We start from the raw sequence: 22099 nt of genomic DNA on the forward strand, positions 1-22099 counted from the left end.
ATTTATTAAATTCCATTGCTCTTTTGCATACATTTTTCCTTAAAACTCTTAAGATGAACATTTTTTGCAATATAAAATGATTTAATCATTTATACAACAAGCTTAATAAAGCTGACATTCAATGGAAAACAATGAAGTGATCTACCTTTAGTAATCAAAGACTTTAATAAATCATTTTTATTATCTTGTTTTTAAGTGTCTCTTTTAATGCTTGTGATTTTATTAAATCACCAGGCAAAACAATAAGGCAAACCATGTTTGTTTTCAACACACCTCTTGCACCACAGTGTAATTCTTAGTTAACCTTTAATACTCTGTACATACTATTCATAAATACTGTGGTGAAGTAAGGCCTTGCATCCTTGAGCAGGATGCTACATAGGGGAGGGTTAGCAGCATTGGAAGGGTCTTCAACATCCCAGATTTCAAGCATGCTGCAACCAGGCCTGAAAAAGACACAAATATATCTATATTAAAAATATATTCATGCATAGAGAAAATACATAAATTACAAAGTATTTCCTAAATTTCCAAACACTTTAACAAATTAAAGATCTTAAGTGTCATTTCAAAGAGCACAACCTCAAAATTTATAAATAATAAAATGAAATTAAGTATGTTGAATTTTCATGTCCTACTTAATGAAATAAAGGTTCAGTATACATTCAAAAATACATATTTATAAATTCACTTTCAAAATGAAACAAATATATTTTCCAAGCACCATCACCATCCAAATAACAGGCCTATTTGCAGTGAAATGAGATGAATTAAAGGAAAGCTAATCAAATTTCTGATTAATCCCAATTTGTTTGGCATAAATTTCCTGATTAGCATGAAAACATACAGTCCAAGGCAGGGAAAGGAGGTTCTTATGTCAAGTTTGTTTTCTTCAATGCTTTCCTATTTTAGGTGGTTCTGAGTAGACTAAATAAGAAAATATTTCTCACTAGAGTGGATTAAATAAGATAATCTTTCTCACCCTGCAAAGGAATCAAATTGATTTCTAATTTTTATGTTTCTAATTTTTGACACTTATATTGAGGTATAATTTATGTAAAATAAAATTTACTCATATCCTATCCTATATGGTAAAAGTTTAAGTATGGTCAAATGTGCATAGAATGTATCAACATCAACACAGTTATAGAAAGTGTCCATCACTTAATAGTTTTCCCCTATTGTCTGCAATCAATCCCTTTCCCCAAGCAAGGTCCCAGGGCTTCCCTGATCTCTTTTCTGCACTACAGAATTCAGAATCCTATCCAAATATATTAGGTAGGTAGGCTTCCCATTTCTGGTTTCTTTTCCTTAGAATGTTTTTGTATTCATACCTTAGATGTTGTAGCTCCTACAGCTAATATTGCAGATCAGTGATTTCTTAACTTTCATTACATGGAGTTACAACAATTTACCCATTTGCAAGCTAATAAACATTTGAGATACTTTGAGGTTTTATAATAATAAACAATGTTTTCCAATGACTTATGGAGGAGGCTTTGTATTGACATGTGTTATTACTTTAGGGCAACACCTAGTAGTAGGATGTTGTTTGATTAAATGTACATTTAACTTTTTAAGCAACTTCAAAATTGTTTTCCAAGGTCAATACATGATTTTCTATTTCCATCAATAATCTATAAGACTTAAGTTGTACTAAAAATTGTACTACAAATTCTCACAAACACTTGGTATTATCCATCTTTGTAAATTTAGTCATTCTAGTGTTGTTATGGGTCATTCAGGATATCTTCTTTGGTAAAGTGTTTGTTTAAATATTTTGCCAAATTTTATGTTGTTACTTACTAGTGATGTATGAGAGTTCTTTATATATTCCTGATAAAAGTCCTTGTAAGATATTTTAGCAGATGTATTAAGGCATACTTGATCAACCATTATTCAACATATTCCACATATTTAGAGTGTATAATCTAATAAAATTTAACATATGTATATACTTGTGAAACTATGGCCACAATAGAAACCATAAATATAAGACAAAATTTAAGATAGTAATAAATAAAAATTACATTACAATCTGACAATTTCTGATTAAAAATGGGATGTTTATATTTTATAAGAAAAACTTTGATTTATAAAACTCCTTATTGGAGCAGCTACATATGCTTATTTTCAAAATATTAGTTGATCTTTTCTAAAACATCCAATTATCCATGTGAACAAAGAGAAAAATGAACATGTGCTCCAACTGGCAAGGTCTTTTTCTCTGAGCATGAAATTTGTAATTATTCATATATTTTTATATCTGCTAAAAACTTATAACTAGATAAGATTCAAGTAAAATTAGAAAATAAAATTAATGAAAAGGGATTATATTAAAAGTGATTATTAACAATAGGATTTGGTTTTGCATGTATATCCTTAAAACTTGCTTTTCAAAACATTTATTTATAGTTAAATGAATTATTAGTTCAATTTAATGACTCATTGTTAGTAAAACTATAAAAGAAGACTAAAAGGTGGAAAAATCTTTCTTAATATTTGATATATTATTTTATCTTTGGAACATTTTATGTACATGTAATTAAATATACTCACCTCTCCCACAAGCTTACTCATCCCCTTTTGCACCTCTACTCTCTTGTCCCAATCAACATCCCTTCCTAGGCAACCATATACCAGTTTCTCTCGCTATAGATTTGTGTACATTTTCTGGAATTATTGCTTGCTTGCTTTTTTATGTCTGGTTTCTTTACTCAACATAATTGTTTTGAGATTTACCCATATTGTTCTTTGTATCAGCAGTTCATTCTAGTTTTTACTGAGGAGTAATACTGTATGGTCGAAATATTTCAATACTGTGTTTACTCATCCACCCGTTAATAGATATTTGGACTGCTCTTAGTTTTGGGCTATTATAAAAAAAAAACTGCTGTAAACATTTGTGTAAAATTATTGATGTGGATGTATGCTTTCTTCTATGCAAATACACACAGCAGGTGTATGTTTGAGTTGTTATGAACTGCCTGTTCTTGCAAAATGGTTATGCTAAATTACATTCACACAACCCACGTATGAGAGTTGTAGGTACTCCAGTGTTAGCAAAGTTGGCATGATCAGTTTTTTTTCAATCTTAGCCATTAAAGGAGTCATCAGACTCTGGAGTCTGTTTTGCTCTTCTGATTGCCCATTTGTCATTTTCATTCTAGGAGGCAATTAACTTGCCTACATCTGCTGTAATATATAGCAGCTAATATCTCTGTTCAGGAGTCTAAAGAAAGGCCTTAAGAATCCCTTAAACACCTTAAAGTTTTTTGATTCTTTTTTTAAGTTCAAAAGTTTTAAATTTTAATTAGTAACATATTTTTCTTATTATGTCATTTTGAGTTATGAGAAACTTTTCTCTTAAGTCTTATAAATCCAGTGTTGTTCAGCTATAGTACCAAAATGTTAATACTCCAATTTGTTGTAGATTCAAATCTACATTTCTTACATCTAATACAAATTGTCATAAAAATATAAAGAAGTATGAAAAAATTTAAGTTTAAGATAGATGTGTTTAACCTGATTTTAAACATATGATGTATACATGTACTAAAACATAACCCCAATAATATGTAAATTTTTTATGTTTTCATGTACCAATGAAAAAAATAAATGTTATAAAAGATGCTAAATGAAAATTAAGATACTAAGATGTTATAATAATTTTTTGAAATTAGATTATCCTTAAATGATTATTTCACTTTGCTAATTGAAATGATTTTAAGTAAAATGCCAAGGTAATAGTATAATGGAATTTATTTTAAATAAAGTCTTAAAAAATTAGGACTATTGTAATAAAATAAAACATTTGTTGCTTCAAAATATACCAAATCATAGTATAGTATTAATACTTACTTAGTTCTCACAACACACCATGCCTCTTCTAAAACATAATAATTCACATGTAACTCCAACAATTTATCTCTCACTTCTTTTGCAGATTTTCGACTATATGCTGAATAAACTATTTTTGTTCGGGCCCTTTAATTTTAAACAACAATTATAAACTGATTTTAAAATAAAGTATAATGGACTAAAGAAAATGTAATAGAAAATTGAAATTTCAATCCTCACAGGATGGGGTATTGGTATGTATGTAACAGAAATTATTTTTGAAATAGCTATTTCCACATTTCTACTTATATTTTGAATGCTCTAAAACAACCAGTTTGAATTTTGTATAATACTGCTTGTTTGTATGCAATCTAGTCTGGAGTTATACTGAATAGCAGGATAATTTCTCAGAATATAAAATTTGCTTCACATAATACACAATTAATTTGCTCACAGAATATTTTCAGACAGAATCTGAAAACAGATTTCACAAATAATATCTAAAGAAGCACAGAAAAATAGATGAGTTGAAGTTCAATGTAGCAAATAGAATATTTAGACACTGGGTATCAGAGAGGTAGAAGAAGCACATTACAGATTTTTCAGAACAGGGATATTCACCAAAATATGGTACAATGAATGATTTGACTTTAAATTTAAGTTCTTATGAAAAAATGAACAAATCACCCTTTACATGTTAAATGTTACTTAGGACTTCAAGCATATGGGATGTTCAATCACCACAACCAGGCATAAAACTTCAAATATTTTAAAAATTTTCCTTTAAGAATAGGCCAAAAATCCACTAAAAGAAAAAGATTACATTGACCATTAATTGAATAATCAAAATGATTTTTGGAAGCCAGTCATGTATAGAAAACAAACTTTCATGCCACAATGGAAATCAGATTTTTCATAAGCAGTTAAATACCCCAGATTTTCACAAAAGATGTAATAAGGCAAATTTCATTACTTTTTCTACCAATAAGATCTAGGAAGTTTCTTAAGTTAAGCAGAGGGACCTGTGTTAGAGTAGGGGTTGGCAAACTGGCTGTGGGTCAAAGCTGCTTCTAAGAGTTTTACCACAGCCTGTTCTCTTGCTCATACACACGTGCAATTTTTCAGTTTTCAGATGTTTATTAAACCTACTTTGAAGGAAACAGGTGCATATTGGATGATTTCTGGATAGTGATTATAATCGTTTTAATTTCCAACATGATATGAAGATGAAAGTGTGTGTTTGTGTGTGTGTGTGCAAACATTTCCCCTATTCCTAAGAACAAGTTAACAAGTAGGCAAATGATTCTGAGTGAAATATTCAGTCAATTGCTAACCTCAAGTCTGCATCTTCATAATGAGGGTGATTCACAATGGGATGAAGTGTAGACAGTTTGATGCTTGCCATTGTAGGCATAGCACCTGCAAAAACAGCATCTGAAAAATAAGATTACATTTCTTAATAAAATGTTTTAAGAAGACCAAAAATAAACTTATCCATAGTATCTGAATTTAAATTAAGCAAGATGAAGCATTTACTTGAATAAGAACCATTGATATCATTCATTTTATTCACTCAGTATTCACTGTCTACCATATGACATCTACCTTTGTTAAGTGTTATTTTGGTGTTGGGAATGGTGCTCAGTATTTTTATAAGAAGCCAATGATTTAATATGCATAAGAACTCTATGAAGTGAGTTCTCTGTTTTTCTTACTTTGTAGAAGAAGAAGCAGACAAACAGCAAAGTGAGTTGTCTAAGATTGTACAGCTAAAAGGTTCAAAGCTCACACCCTTAGGCACTCCACTATCTTGCTTCAGGATGACATTACGAGCCAGTACTACAGAGATGCACAGGACAAGGGACAATGTAAATCACATGAGTTATCATGAAATTAAAGCATTTAAAATTATTTAAAACGCTAGGGACTGAGAAAGTGTTTTAAGTGTCAAGGCTCAATAGTACATTTTTTCAAATGATTTTTGTATGTTGTGATATATAGTCATGTCTATGTGCCAGAGAACAGATACATGTCTTTCTTTAGATGATCTTTAAATATTCATAATTATGTTCTCTCAATTGCCATTTGAGTTTTCGCCATTTATACATTTCATCCTATCATTTTATAACTTGTGAGTACTATTTTTTAATGTAAAGGCATGTATAAATTCAATCATAAATAGGACTACATAAAAAACTATCTGGCTTCAGTGTCAGTTTTGTCTCCTGGTAAACCAAATGAACAAATGCTTCTAATTGTGAAGGTTGTTATCATTTTAATTAGCACAATACAAACAAGGTGTGCTATTCAGATCTACTAAAGCAACTATTTACTTTCAAATATAACCCAGCATTCTAAATGTAACTGTGAATGCAAATGCAAGACAAGCTATCTGCAATGTAGTAGGAACTATGGCCCAGTGCCACTGCCCAGCTTCAAGAGAGTATCATACTCTCAATGCAACTGGCCCGGAAAAAGATCATGACTCAAAGCTTAAGACAGTTTCTACTGAATGTGTATAGTGCTTCCTCGCTAGTGTAAACACAAAAAATTGTAAGTCAAACTACTGTAAGTCAGTCTGTGCACACACACACAGACACACACACAAAGTGCTAACCACCTAACTACACAGTATATATAAATGTCTGTATATGTGTAAAACAAAGTATGCATATAACTAAATAGCTACATACCAGGTCTGGTATTGTATTTGATCCATTGTATAATTTCTTCCTGAGGCAAATTATTAAATTCTCCTATTATGCTCCATTGATTGTGGAGGTTTGCACAACCTTGTATTGACATCACTGTCAGAATGCCAAAGATAACATTCTCAAAATGAACTTTGCAAAAAAGCCAGCCAAAGAGCTGAAATGAAAAAAAAAAAAACACACACACATTTATTTATAATTCTTATATGAAGAATGCTATTGAGTCAAAAAAAATTCTTATTGCTTAAACCAAGATTTACATTTGATATCAGTATATAAATACAGAATTATCATCAGCTATTGCTTAAAAACAATGAATACATTACTGGGCCTCTCAAAAGAATTAAAAAAGGCATACCTGATCCTTCTAGTAATGATTTGTAACCAGGGGTTAGGATTATCAAATCACACAATTTTGAAAAATCCTAACACTAGATCCATTAACATTTGGTTGCCTTGTGGGAACCAGGGAAACTTTATTAGCACTAATATGTATATTCCTCTCAGGAAAACAAACATTATGATATTTTCAAACTATATACTCATAATCAAAACTAAATAAGATGTTTCTATAGGTTCCAAAACTCCAGGTAATTTATCTGGAGTTAGATACACTAAGGGAATCCAGGATCAACAACTTTTTTTTAGGAATTCTCTGTTCCAAACAGGACTATACTTGAGCAATTATTTCGTATCTGTTCACTACTGAATGAATACTCGAGGGTGGTTTTGGTGGACAGGAAACTGGCACAAACAACTCTGAAAGACTATATTGTGGGTTGAATACTAAACAGGGGGAATGTGTACCTAATCACTCATCAGAGAAATATCAGTTACAATCAAGGAATAATATTTAAAGCCACTTGAAGATGCTTCTCTCACTCAATAGTAAATTGTTAACTAAAATTTTTAATGATTTAAGTTAACTAAATTAAAGCGCCTCATTTTATGTTTTGGATTACTCAGCAAAGCCATGGTAACTATACTAGTGTTGCTACAAAATGATAGTGTACTCGCACAAGATGGTGCCTTACCTGTCGGTTGCAGATCAAGGAAGCCATAATACACATGTGTGGTGTCAAAAACAGTTTCAGCCTCATAATTAAAACAGCAAGGGAAGTAAATGCCATCAACTGCAAAGTGTGAAAAACCAGCTATAAAACAAAACAAAGTCTTATTTTTTATATTTTATTATTAATAAGTATAAAGTATATTAAAACCATTATTATTCATTAGAACAAAGATCTTCTAACTATAATGTCTATTAATGTTTATTTATTCACTAAATGCTAGGCACTGTTCTGAGTGCTTCAGATATAACACTGAGCAATCTCTACCCTTGTGAGGCTAACATGTGAGCACAATTTAATATGAAGATACTGACAATAAATAGACATACAAAATAAATAAGTCCACTAGAATCCATAGAAAATAAATAAACCTCATATAGTCTATTAGTAAGTGATAAATGGGCAAGAAAGTGGAACAGGGAAAAGAACCACCCTTGCAGAACAACTCAAGTACTGCTAAGGGAGCCCCAGCAGCCAGGCTACGCTTTGTGAATTATCCTTGAACGAGAGTTTAATATGCAAGTCTACCAGAGAAAAAAATGACAACTTTACCTCACCACGTTCAAGGAGCTGTTTTCTGGAATAAAATAAAAAATATTATCTATTTACTGAATGCCCATTATACTATAATTACATAAAAATAGCTTCATTGATTTGTTCTTACATTTTTTGAAATTTTATTCTCTTAAAACTACTTGGGAGTTAACATTACTAAAATGTACAGTAATTTGAAAGGCATAATTTACAGTCATTGTACTGAAAGTATGTCAAAAAAGTCATTCTTCGGTTAAGATAAAAAATGTTTTGCTGATCCTTGAAGATTGTAATTCTGGAAGAATGAATACAAAGACTTTCTATTAAATATTCATATTATGTATAATAAATACTTTAGAAAACTACTATTGGAATTTTGAATTGTTTTCATTTTCACAATTAAAAACCTCATGAACATTCTTGTGCAGTAAGTTTTGTGAGCATCACTGAACATTTTCTTTGGATAAAGTTCTAGAAGAAAAATTATTGGGTAAAGCACATAAATATTTTTAGTTCTAGAAGGTGGTTCCAACTTATTGAGTACGTACAGGATACCTACTATGTTCTAACCACTGTATAGTGAAAAAGCTGAAACAGTATAGATAAATTCTTATCCTTATAAAGCTTACATGAGAGGCAAAAGCCTGCCTACTTTATTGTTCCACTGAAAGTATGGGTATTTTATAATACCCTGGATCCCTAATAGGGATTTAAAAGTAGAAAAGAGAAATAAGCCAGTGTTCAAAGGAAATTCAGGGGTATACAGATCTATAGTTTTTTTTTAAAGGGTGTTTGTGGGATGTATCTCAGGACAATTGTTACCAATTACTCTACCACCATTGTAGCTCCTTTCCTACATAGGCAGCCGAGAGAGAAAGGTTTTCCCATTTGTTCTGAAATTGTCCACTCACAACAGAATCCTGGAGTGAGCTATTGCATGCAGACAAAATGCCTGATAGGTAAGTATATATTATAATTGTCATGGACTGCCCCCCACAACAGTAAATACTAATACAAATAAATTTAGGAACTCATTTAAGATATGAATAAATAAGACACAAATAGCATGAAAGTGAAGCACCAGGATAAATGAGTAAAAACTCTGACCTCACAGAAAACAGAGCTAATGCAAGAAATAAAAGAGACTACTAAATGAAAATTCCAACTATGATCTTCAGAGAAGTTTGAGAGGATATCACATCCATGTAATCAGAAAGCTACCAAGAAAAGGAGCTTTCAGAAATTCTGAGAAAACATATGTGCATAATTCAAAACTTCAAAATAACATTGAAAATAGTGTACATAGCTGAAGTTGGTAATAGTGTACATAGCTGAAGTGTACATAGCTGAAGTTGGTAATGTTGAAAACTGAGCCATGTAATTCTGTGAAAAAAGAGAAAAAAATAGATGATATGATAAAAGCCATAACAGAAGTTCAAGAAAGAGAGACTGAGTCAAAAAATAAGGGAGCAACAATTCCCTCAGCTGAAGAAGTAAATACTCAGATCAAAATAAACCTCTCTCTCTTTTTCCCCATCTCCAACCTCTACAAATTTCCAGAAACACTTTATAGAAGATTTTTCATTTGCAATGCTCAATATTAGAAAATGAAAAAGAAATCTACAAAATGCTGAATAAAACCCTGATATATCTACTCAACAATCCATAATCAAAATGGAGGTCAAAAAAACTCTGTATATGAAACAAAAAAAGACCAGGACCAGCCAAATAAATCTTGAGAAAATGGCACAATATTGAGGCATCATAGTTCGTGACTTCAAAACATAGTACAAAACTACAGTAATTAAAACAGTATGGTAGGGGAAATCTAATGTGTTAAATTAGAGGATGAGTGTATTTTTCAGTTGTTCCATTTTGGGGATTCAAGCAATGGAAGCACTGCTTTCCAGTAAAGTGGGTGATAGCAGGAATTCACTGAAATCCTTTATCAGAACCAGAAATGCATGTATTTAGTTGCTTTGAATACAGGAAAAGAAAAAATATCCTTGAAGTTTTGCTTGTAGTGCTGATGGTGCCAATTCACTGTAGAGAGAAGAGGTCACAAAGGCAGAGAAAGAAAAACCATAAAAAAAATTGGCTTGGGAGAATGTGTGGAACACATAGACAGTCTGATTTAACTGATCCAGAGGTAGTGCAACAAGCTGGTGATCCATGTTTCTCTGCTGTTAAGTAGAGAATTAAGGCATATCTTGAAGTGGCCACATATCAGTTTTCTTCTGTGTGGCATTATAACAAGTGTCATCATACTGTTCCAGCAAGTGCCTGCCTTGAAGTTTTAGAGTGTGTCTGGTGGATGTGACTGAAGTGGTTTAAACTAACACTTGGATTAAACTGAGTCTGTCTCAAAGCTAATAGATATCAACAACACAGGATTCATTACAAAAGAGAACTACACAACAAAGGACACACTCACAATAGAGAAAGAGGAATGTTTCTCAACATGTGCAAGTCCACGACTTGTAAAGACAGGAGGAAACAGGCAAACAAGTCTTCCCCTGAAGTTTACAATTCCCCAACAAAGGAACACACAGACATTGAAGGGAATGAAATTTCAAAAAAGACTATAAAAATATATTAATTAAAATAATTAGTAGGTTAATAAAATACCTAAGTAAAGAATTAAGAGTAAATACAGGAAGTAAAAGACCAATTCAAAAAGAGAGAGATTCTGAAAAGAAATCAGTCACAACTTCTGGAAATGAAAGACAATAAATCAAATAAAATTTTCACTTGAAAGCGTCACCAACAGATTAGAATATGTTTAAAATATAATTTTCAGGCCTCAAAGACAGGGTCTGTGAAGTGGACCACTCAATAAATAGAAAATAAAAAATAAAAGAACAAGATCAGAATATAGGAACTCTGTGACAATAGTAAGAGACCAAATTTAAGAATCCTCAGGATAGAAGAGGGCATAGAGATACAGGCTAATGGCATTAAGAAACTTTTCAGTGAGATAACAACAGAAAATTGGCCAAACCTTAGGAATGAGATGGACATCCATATACAGGATGTTTACATGACACCAAATAAAAATATTTTTTAAAAAACTCGCCAAGACATATAATAATCAAAATGCATAATATAGATAATAAAGATAGAATAATAAAAGTCACAAGAGAAAAATGTCAGGTCACATTTAGAGATAAACTAATAAGCCTCGCTTTTGACTGCTCAACTCAAGCCTCTAAAATCCAGAATGACTTAATGAGAGAATGCATACTCTAAAAGAAAACAACTGTCATGCAAGGTTGTCATATCCAGTAAAACTAACATTCAAAATCAAAGAACAAATAAAAATTTTTCATAGTATGACTTAAGTATTCATGACCACTATATCAGCACTATAGAAAATGCTTACAGAAATACTACACAAAGAAAAACTGAAAAATAAATTCCAAAGCTCTCAAATGGATAAAATTCTCCAGAAGAGTAATTAAGTGAAATAAAATTAAGAACAAATTAAATTTATAAAATAAACCAAAATGGCTGGAAATAATAAACATCTCTGCATAATAACTGAATATAAGTGATCTCAACTCTCCAATTAAAAGTCAGACTGGCAGAATGGATTAAAAAACAAGATCCAACTATATGCACTTTGCAAGAAACTCATCTTGTAGGCAAAGACATCCACAGTTGAAATTAAAAGAATTAAAAAAGAAATTCCATACAAGTGGAGTCCAAAATTATGCAGATTTCAAGTAAAAAATTGTCAGAGAGACAAGGTAGGAGACTACACATTGTTAAAGAAAACAATTCAACAAGAAGATATGATAGGGCTGGGGTTGTGGCTCAGAGGTAGAACACTCACCTAGCATGCATGAGGCACTGGGTTCAATCCTCAGCACCACATTTAAAAAAAAAGATACTGTGTCCACCTACAACTAAAAAATAAATAATTTTTAAAAGAAGATATTGCAGTTAAGATTTATGCCCCAAATGTCAATACTTTTAGTTATATAAAGCATACACTTCTTGTCATTCCCTCCTAGAGAGACCCCAAAACGTGTGTGACTCCAATAAATAATATTGGTGATACCCGTTTCACCAATAGATAAGTCATCCAGATATAAAATCAATAGATATTTCCAGACTAAATAATACTATAAATGAAATGAACCTAAGAGATGTCTATAGAATAGTTCATCCAATAACAGCTGAATATTCTTTCTTCTCAGCATTTCATAGAATTTCTTCCAAAATAGAGCATATTTTAGGTCACCAAGTAGGTCTCAGAAAACAGAACAAAACTGATATTCTCTTGGCCATCTCATCAGATCATATAGAAATGAAATTAAAAATCAACAGTAATAAAAATTATAGAAACCCCACAAACTTATAGAATTAAACAATAGTCTTTTAAATGAAGAATGGATCAGAGAAGGAATAAGAGGGGAAATTAAAAAGTTCTTAGAATCAAACAAGAATAGAGATACAACATGCCAAAATCTTTGGGACAGTACAAAATCAGTTCTAAAAGGACAGTTTATAGCATTAGGTGCATACATTTTTTAAAAAGGAAAAATATCAAGTAAACAATCTAGTGGTACATCTCAAGGTCATAGAAAAGCTGGAGAAAATGAATTCCAACGCCAGTGGAAGACAGGAAATAATCAAGATCAGAGCTAAAATTAATGAAATAGAGAATGAAAAAATACAAAAGGTCAATGCAACAAAGAGTTGGTTCTTTGAAAAGATAAGTAAGGCTGATAAACTAATAGCCAAACTAAACAAGAGAGTGAGAATATGAAGTCAATAAATTAGAGATGAAAAAAGAGATGTCATCACAGACATTTCTAAAGTTGAGAGAACCATTAGGGATTATTTTGAAAACTTATAAATTGTAAAATCTAAAAGCTTTGATAAATTTTGAGACACAGATACCTTCCAAATTGAATCAAGAGAATACAAAAAATCTAAACAGACAAATATCATGCCATGAAATTGAAGCAGTAATAAAGAGCCTTCCAAAAAAGAAAAAAACCCCCGGACCCAATAGATTCTCAACTACTAGACATTTAAAGAACTAAGACCAATCCTCAAATTATTCCATGAAATTGAAAAGGAAGGAACATTCACAAACTCATTCTAAGAAGTGGCTATGAATCTGATATCAAAACCAGATAAAGCCCCATAAGGACAGAAAACAGACCAATATCCTTAATGAACATAGATGCAAAAATTCTTAATATTAGTGAACTGCATTCAAAAACACATTAAGAGCCGGGCATGGTAGTGCACACCTGTAACCTCAGTGGATCAGGAGCCTGCGACAGGAGGATTGAGAGTTCAAAGCCCACCTTAGCAACAGAGAGGTACTAAGCAACTCAGTGAGACCCTGTCTCTAAATAAAATACAAAATAAGGCTGGGGGTGTGGCTGAGTGGTTGAGTGCCCCTGAGTTCAATCCCCAGTACAAAAAAGAAAAAGAAAACACACATACACATTAAGAAGATTATATATCATGATCAAGTTGGATTTATTCCAGGGATTCAATGTTGGTTCAACATATTCATGATCAATAAATGTAATTCATCACATAAAGAGAATTAGTGAGAAGTATCACATGGTTATCTTGATGGATCTTTGACAAAATTCAGCACTGATTCATACTAAAAATGTTAGAGAAACTAAGTATAGAACAAACTTACCTCAACATTATAAATACTATATATGACAAACTTAAAGCTAACATTACACTAATGGAGAGAAACTGAGAGCATTTCCTCTAAAATTTGGAATAAGAAACTCTCACCACTCATATCCAATATAGTTCTTGAAACTCTAGCAGAACATCCAAGAGAAGAAAATTAAAGGGATGTTTGCTGACGACATGATTCTATACACAGAAGATTCCAAACACTCCACCAGAAACCTTCTAGAGCTGATAAACAATTTCAGCAAAGTAGCAGAATACAATATCAACATTCATAAATCAATCACTTTCAAATACTCCAAAAATGAATCTTCTGAGAAGGAAATCAGGAAAACTATCCTTGTTCGCATTAAGTTCAAACCAAAGCAAAACAAAACAAACTTGAGAATAAATCTAAGTAGGTGAAAGACCTCTACAATGAAAACGATAGAACACTGATGAAAAAACTGAAGACTTTAGAAGATGGAAAGACCTTCCATATTCTTTATAGGCAGAATTAATGTTGTCAGAATGGCCATATTACTAAAAGCATTATGCAGATTCAATGCAATCCCCATCAAAATACCAAAGACACAAAAGTCAGGCTGGAGGCACCACAATACCTGATCTCAAATTATACTACAGAGCAATAATAACAAAAACAGGATGGTATTGGCATCAAAATAGACATGAAGATCAATGCAACAGAATGGAAGACATGGCAACAAACCCACATAGTTATTGTCCTCTCATCATTGATAAAGGTGACAAAAATTATGTCAGAGAAAAGATAGCCTTTTCAGCAAATGGTGCTAAGAAAACTGGATATTCATATGTATAAGAAAAAAACTAGATCCATATCTCTCACCTGGCACAAAATCAAGTCTAAGTGAATCAAAGACCTAGGGATTAGACTAGAAACTTTGCAACTACTAAAAGAAAATTTAAGGTCAACATATTGGTGCAAGTGCTAATTTCCTTAATAAGACCATTAAATCTCATGAAATTAAACCAAGAATCAATAAGTGGGATGCTATCAAATTAAAAAGCTTCTTTACAGCAAAGGAAACAATTAGAAATGTGAAGAGAGATTATACAGAATGGGAGAAAATCTTTGCTAGCTACTCTCTGACAGATAATTAATGTCCAGAATATATAAATAACTCAAAAAACTTAACATCCAAATGCAAATCACCCAATTAATGAATGGGTAAATGAATTAAACAGACACTACTCAGAACAAGAAATACAAATGGTGGGGCTGGGGTTGTGGCAAAGTACCCAATTAATGAATGAGTAAATGAATTAAACAGACACTACTCAGACAAGAAATACAAATGGTGGGGCTGGGGTTGTGGCAAAGTGGTAGAATGCTTGCCTGGCACGTATGAGGCACTGGATTTGATCTTCAGCACCACATAAAAATAAATAAATAAAATAAAGATATTATGTCTACAACAAAAAAAATATTTTTTAAGAAATACAAATTGTGAACAAATATATGAAAAATGTTCAATATAATTAGCAATTAGGGATATGAAAATCAAAATTACACTGAGATTTCATCTCACACCAGGTAGAATATCAGCCATCAAAAATACAAACAATAATACTGGAGAGGATGTGGAGAAAAAGAAACACTTAACCCTGTTGGTGGGATTGTACATTAGTACAACCACTGTGGAAATCAGTATGGAGGTTCCTCAAAAGGCGAGGCATGGAACCACCATATGACCCAGCTATACCACTCCTTGGTATTTATCCTACAGAATTAAAGTCATCATATTGTAGCAATATATGCATTTCCATGTTTATAGCAACACAGTTCACAATAGCTAAGCTATGGAAACAACCTAGGTATCTATCAACAGATGAATGGATAAAGAAAATGTGGTATATATACACAATGGAATTTTATTCAGCCATAAAGAAGAATGAAATTACATCATTTGGTAAAAAAAGGATGGAACTTGAGAATATTATGTTCAGAGAAATAAGCCAAACTCAGAAAGTCAAGGATTGTATGTTCTCTCTAATATGTGGAAGCTAGAAAGGGAGAAGTAAAAAAATGGTTGGTGGGGGCACAGAGGAAATCTCATGAAAATCAAAGGGAGATGAGTAGAGGAAAGGGACCAGGGGAAGAAGTGAGGGAAGAGAGAGAAGAAATACTCAGGAAAGACACAACAAATAATATTGTCCTATTTTGTGCACGTATGAATATGTAACAACAAATCATACCATTATATACAACTATAACACACCAATAAAATAATGGGAAAAAATAAAATGCTTATGCACAGCAAAAGAAATAAAAGCATAAAGAGAGAGCCTAGGACATCATTACCCTAGATACATGTATGACGCTACTTCATGTACAACCACTGAAATGAAAAGTTGTGCTGCAATTGTGTACAGTGAATCAAACTGCATTCTGCTGTCATATATACCTAATTAAAATAAATAAATTAATTTTAAAAAGAGAAAGTCTAACAAATGGGAGAAAAGCTTTGCCATCTACTCCTCCAACAGAGGATTAATATCCAGAATATATGAAGAACTCAAAAAACTTAACATTAAAAAATAATCATGTAATCAATAAATGGGCAAAATACCTAAATAGACATTTCTTAAAAAAAGAAATACAAATGGTCAACAAATATATGGAAAAATGTTTGATATTCATAGCAAGCAGGAAAATATAAATCAAAACTACACTAATATTTCATCTCATCCCATTTAGAATGTCAATAATCAAGAATACAAATAATAATTGCTGGTGAGGAAGTGGGGGGAAAAGGTATACCGATACATATTTGTGGGACTGCAAATTGGTACTACTTCGGAAAGCACTAAGAAGACGCCTTAAAAGCCTAGAAATGGAACCGCTACACAACCTAGCTATTCCACTCCTCAGCACTTATCCAAAAGAACTAAAATCAAAATACTATAGTAATAAATTCATAACACTATTTATATCAGCACAATTCACAATAAACAAGTTATGAAACCAGGAGAGGTGCCCATCAATGAACAAATGGATAAAGAAAATGTGGTGTATATATACACAATGTAGTTCTATTCAGTCCTAAAGAAGAATGAAATCATGGCATTTTCTGATAAATGGATGGACCTGAAGAACATCATTCTAAGTGAAATAAATCAGATACAGCACTAAAAACATGTAACAAAAGCAAACAGAGACAAGTGGGACTATATCAAATTTATAAAACCCCTGTGCAGGAAGGAAACAGAATAAAAAAATTTGCTAAACATTTATCTGATAAAGGATTACTCTCCAAAATATATAAGGAATTCCTATAACTCAATAGCAACAAAATAAGAATAAGAGGAGGAATAGGAGGAGGAAGAAGAAAAAAAAAAAACAATTCAATTACAATACAGGCTATGGACTAAGAACTCGAATAGATATTTCTCCAAAGGTGACAAGGAATGACCAAATGATGCAAATTGAAATCATAATGATTTATCCCTTACATATGTCAAGATAGCTGTGATAAAAGAAATAACAGCAACAAGTGTTGGCAAGGATATGCAGAAAAAGAATCCTTGCATATTACCATAGGAAGTCAAACGTTATTTAGCTCCTATGGTTAAACAGTACAGAAGTTTATTAAAAAAAATTAAAAATAGGACTGCCATAAAATCCAGTATTCACACGTGTGGATATTTATCCAAAAGATTTGAAATTGAGATCTCGAAGCAACATTAATACTCCTAAGTGTAGTGCAGCATTATTCACAATAGTCAAGATGTGCAAACAACTTCATATCCTTGGACATATAAATAGATAAATAAAATAAAATATTACAATGGAATATTATCCATACTTTAAAAAATAAAATTTTGCAATATGTGACAGTATGAACGAACCCTGGGGTCATTACGCTAAATGAAACAAGCCAGTTTCATAAAGTTTCAATATTTCAATATACTTATATGAAGTATCTAAAGTAGTCAAATTCACAGAATATGGCTTTTGGCCATTTCCATGTTATCTCTGCAGAAATGTGTATCTGAATTCTTAAGCTATTTTGTAATCAAGTGGAATAAGAAGGAGATGTGTTCCTGTTTTTAACCTATTAGAAAAATAATGACAAGCTGTGATATCATTGGTGTTCATGGAGATGCAGGGAAATGAGCATGTTCATCATTATAATTTCTCAGTATATATTAAATTATAAAATGCTTATAGTTATGATCCAGCAGTCTTATTTTAAATTCAGTAAGGTACAGAAATAGCAAAAGTGTGAAAAGGCAAATATATAAGAATGTTTATTACTCATAACATTGTACATTATGACAAAAAATAAATAAAATTTAAATATTCATAGATACAGCAATGACAAAACACATGGTGGTCACCCATGATGGTAAACAATAAATGCAAAAAGTACTATGAAATGTAAGAAATATTTAGGCAGAAGCCCATGACACACTGTTAAATAAAAGTAACAAGCTGCAAAATAATAAGAATATTATGATTCTAATTTTTAAAATTTATATTTCCACATATGTTTTCTAGAATGATAAATATGAAGCTATTTACAATATCTGTGAAGTAGATCTAAGAGAGAGAATATTTTCTCTTTTTTTGATATACTGTTTTTCCTATATGCTATATAATATGCTATAAGCATGTATTACATTTGTGATTTAAAGGACTGCTCTGCCTGTATGCACAAAGGCTGTCATTTCTGGTATATAACCAATAAAAAGAGACTTGCTTTTTCTGAGTTAGGCATCTTCCACTCATTGACTCATGAGCCTGTCTTCTTCCACATTCTACACTCTCAAACACCTGAAGACAGTAGTCATGTACCTTCAATCTTTTATCCAATTAAACATCCCAACTTCCCTCTTGAATTCCTTATATGAGTAGTTATCAGTTTCAATACACTGTTTTTGAATGTCAAGAAACATTTCCACAGCCTCCATCTGTCTAGAACGGTTGAGTGGGTCTATTATCACCTTTATTTTGAAATGATTTCAACAAATGCCTCAAAGGTCTTAATTAGGTCTTCTGGCAACCACACAAAACTGCTAATTAAAAACTCAGCATGGGGCAAGAGATTCATAGAAACGCTCTGTGATATCGTCACAATTTTTTAATGAATCTAAAACTTCTGAAAAATAAAAGTCACTAAATAAAATAATACAACTACAGATACAAAATGTAAGTCAAGATAACATTTCCCTCAGAAGGTTCAAAATGCACTTTCTGTATCCTGAAGCAATTTATCTATGTGTGACATCTGAGACATGTTATTTTTTGTTGGCATCTGGTTAGGCCTTATATTCTAGTAATTTCACTAAAATCACTAAAAATATGACACAACAAACAGTTTTAATAATAAGTTTATAAAAACATTTCATTAATATTCAGAAAAACAACTGTACTTTCTTTAAAAGTTAAAAAGAAATAAGCCTGACCAAATTAAATTTTGAATTTAATTCAGGTTTATTACTTTAAATTCTAGTGACATATTAAATTTTAATCAATTTAAACTTTGAACTATTTCACAAGTATAAATATCTCCAAAACAAATTTGAATTCATAAAAGAAATCCATAAGAACAGTCTTGTTTTTTAAAAAAATAAACATCTAAATTTGGTTCCTATCTCTCTCCTTTCTTTTACATATATATGTTTTTAGATGTTAATGGACCTTTATTTTATTCATTTATTTATATGTGGTGCTGAGAATCAAATCCAGTGCCTTAGCCTTATACACTCTAGGCAAGCGCTCTACCACTGAGCTACAACCCCAGCCATAGTTCCTATATCTCTTAACCATAATGTTTAATGTACATTCATCTGAAAAATTAATATTTCAGTAATATATTTCATATTTAACCTGATATGTTTTAAAAACATTTACCTTAGATAAGTGTTTGTAGATAAGACACATAAAATATCACGATAAGTCTGTGAATAGAATCAAATCAATGAGATTATTCTAAGGAACATTGTAACATTTCAAGTGCTCTGATTAATTAATATAAACATCCTAAACTAGAAAGAAGTGTTTTTGAACATTAAAGTAAGTGCTCAGGAATAGTTTAGTCCCAGCTCTGCCCTAGGCAAATAACTTTTTAAAATTATAACTTCTGATTTTATTAGAAAAAAAAATGTTTTAGAATAAATCTTAAGTTCCACTTCAGCTCCAAAATTCTAACTTTTATAATGTGGATAACTAGTTTCTAATATTGTAAGTTTACATTTTTATTGTGCCAGGGAGTAGAGTAGGAGTGTATTGTTATCTACAAAGGAGTCAGCTTCTTCCATGTATTTTCGAGACTATTTTATCTTGGCCTCCCTAGCAAATTAGGAATCAATCAAATAATCACTTTCTCTACATATCTATATTCCTATTTTTCTTTCCCACCAACTTTATAGTCTATGTGAAACAGAGGAATGAGAAATGTGGATGTGGAAATTCCTTACAGAAGGTGTGCAATTTGACTTTCAACAGGACCATAAATAGTATTGTGGTAGAGAAATCATGTTATTGCTTTAAAATCTAAAATAAATACATGACTTGTAGCAAGACAATTGGTAAATAAACATGGTTCAAAATTGCTAAATAGATACATAACCCTAGAAATTTACTGTCATTAAATAGGCTCTTAAATAAACCACTCCCAGACCAAAAACATCTGCCAGAGGTATTTTAAAGATTTCTTTATTATGATATTATTTTCCTCTGCCGTGAAGACAGTGAACATGTAGAAAGAGATTTTTAAATGACTATACAAATTTTCCCTGTGTGTCTCAAGATTTCTTTGAATGTGCTTTATATTTGGAAGACACTAAAGCTGCACTTTACTTTGATTTCATAGCACATGTTACAATTAATAATTCTTTAACTTTTAATATGATTATTTGTTTAATTTTTGCCACTTTTCACTCCGCAGGACTATTCAAGACAGAAGTGGGTGTGTTTTATTTGTCCAACATACCTACAATGTTAATGTAGGTCTTCATATATAGTAAGAGATTGATAAAATCTTTTGAAGGAATAAAATTTCTTTAATAATGTGTATTTCTACAACAAAAGTATAATACTATATAAAGTAAGACCTGAATAAAAATTATTAGAAAGAGAAAACATAATTCTAAAAATAGGAAGAAATTCTGAGAAATTAGCATTAATCTATAATAATCTTTATCTTGAACCCAAAAACAAGTAATAAAATTTTTTAAAATACCTTTTTAAAGATAAAATAAGTAATCACCAAAACAACTGGAAGCAATAATGTCTTTGTGTATCTCAGTGGAGTCTGAAATATAGCAAATTATTCAAAAATAGTTATTTATTCAATTTTACATTGTTAGTAAAAATCTATGTCAAACTGAATGCAATAAGGATATTTCTTAAAGGTAAAATATCATTGTAATTAGCATAATATATATATTTATCAGCGGTCACATTCCAATATAAAAATAGTTAATACTAAGTGTTCAAAAAATTAATTAAAAACTCTTAAACCTAAGTTAGTTCTATAATATTGTCTTTTCTTTTGATTTTTTTCCTTATTTAATAATATTAAGTATTAACATGTGAGTCTACTGATGCCTAGGCCACATGTTGTCATTTCCTATACTGCAAAGTTCTGTTACTTTCATTAGTGAAACTGGAGCTAACAAGGAGGAAAACTAGCCAAAGTAATTACTAATAATATGAATGAAAGCAGAAACAGCACATCAGGTAGATATTCTCATGACCTGTTCTTGTGATATGGAGTGATTTGCTGTGTAACTAAATTATATATTTCTTGAAAGCAAGAGCAAGATCATTTTCCTCTGTATTCCCACAGCAAACTTCCTCACATATACTTAGTGGTCAATAACCATTTTTCAATGAATATATGACTGGTTGGATGGAAAAGAAAATAATGTAAAATTTCATTATAACATTGACCACTAATTAGTAGACAAGGACTGATCCAGTGACAATTTCTTAATTGTCTTTGAAGAAAAAAATTAAGCCTCAGAGAGAGGAAAGAACAATAAATTGGGAGTTCTAGGATGCAATTAGAACTCACAAGCTTTTCTTTCTGCATCTGCAAAAGAAAGAATTATGTTACACAGTTACTAAGATCCTTTCCTGCTCTGATTTTTCATGATTCTATGAGAAAGCAAATATTTAAAGCTTAACAATTTGAGCTTTTTTAAAGGATAATACCATGAACTTTATATAACTTGAGCACTTTTAAAAGATAATACTTGAATTTCTAAAACTTATAATAAATTTTATACATTTAT

The 22099-nt window shown here is 31.3% G+C and overlaps 1 protein-coding gene across 1 annotated transcript in view; it reads right to left on the reverse strand.

The window, feature by feature from the left end:
• Window positions 1–295: 295 nt before the first annotated feature.
• Dpy19l2 (dpy-19 like 2) overlaps window positions 296–22099 on the reverse strand; it is a 69516-nt gene continuing 47712 nt past the window's right edge. Inside the window, exons 15-22 of the mRNA XM_027939695.2 lie at window positions 21043–21114; window positions 19713–19759; window positions 8174–8198; window positions 7586–7705; window positions 6534–6708; window positions 5175–5274; window positions 3862–3987; window positions 296–446 (exon numbers count right to left, since the gene is read on the reverse strand). Of these exons, the coding sequence (XP_027795496.2) occupies window positions 296–446; window positions 3862–3987; window positions 5175–5274; window positions 6534–6708; window positions 7586–7705; window positions 8174–8198; window positions 19713–19759; window positions 21043–21114 (816 nt within the window). The remainder of the gene's footprint in view (window positions 447–3861; window positions 3988–5174; window positions 5275–6533; window positions 6709–7585; window positions 7706–8173; window positions 8199–19712; window positions 19760–21042; window positions 21115–22099) is intronic.

This window comes from Marmota flaviventris, chromosome 1 (assembly GCF_047511675.1).
Source record: "Marmota flaviventris isolate mMarFla1 chromosome 1, mMarFla1.hap1, whole genome shotgun sequence".
NCBI classification, from domain to species: Eukaryota; Metazoa; Chordata; class Mammalia; order Rodentia; family Sciuridae; genus Marmota; species Marmota flaviventris.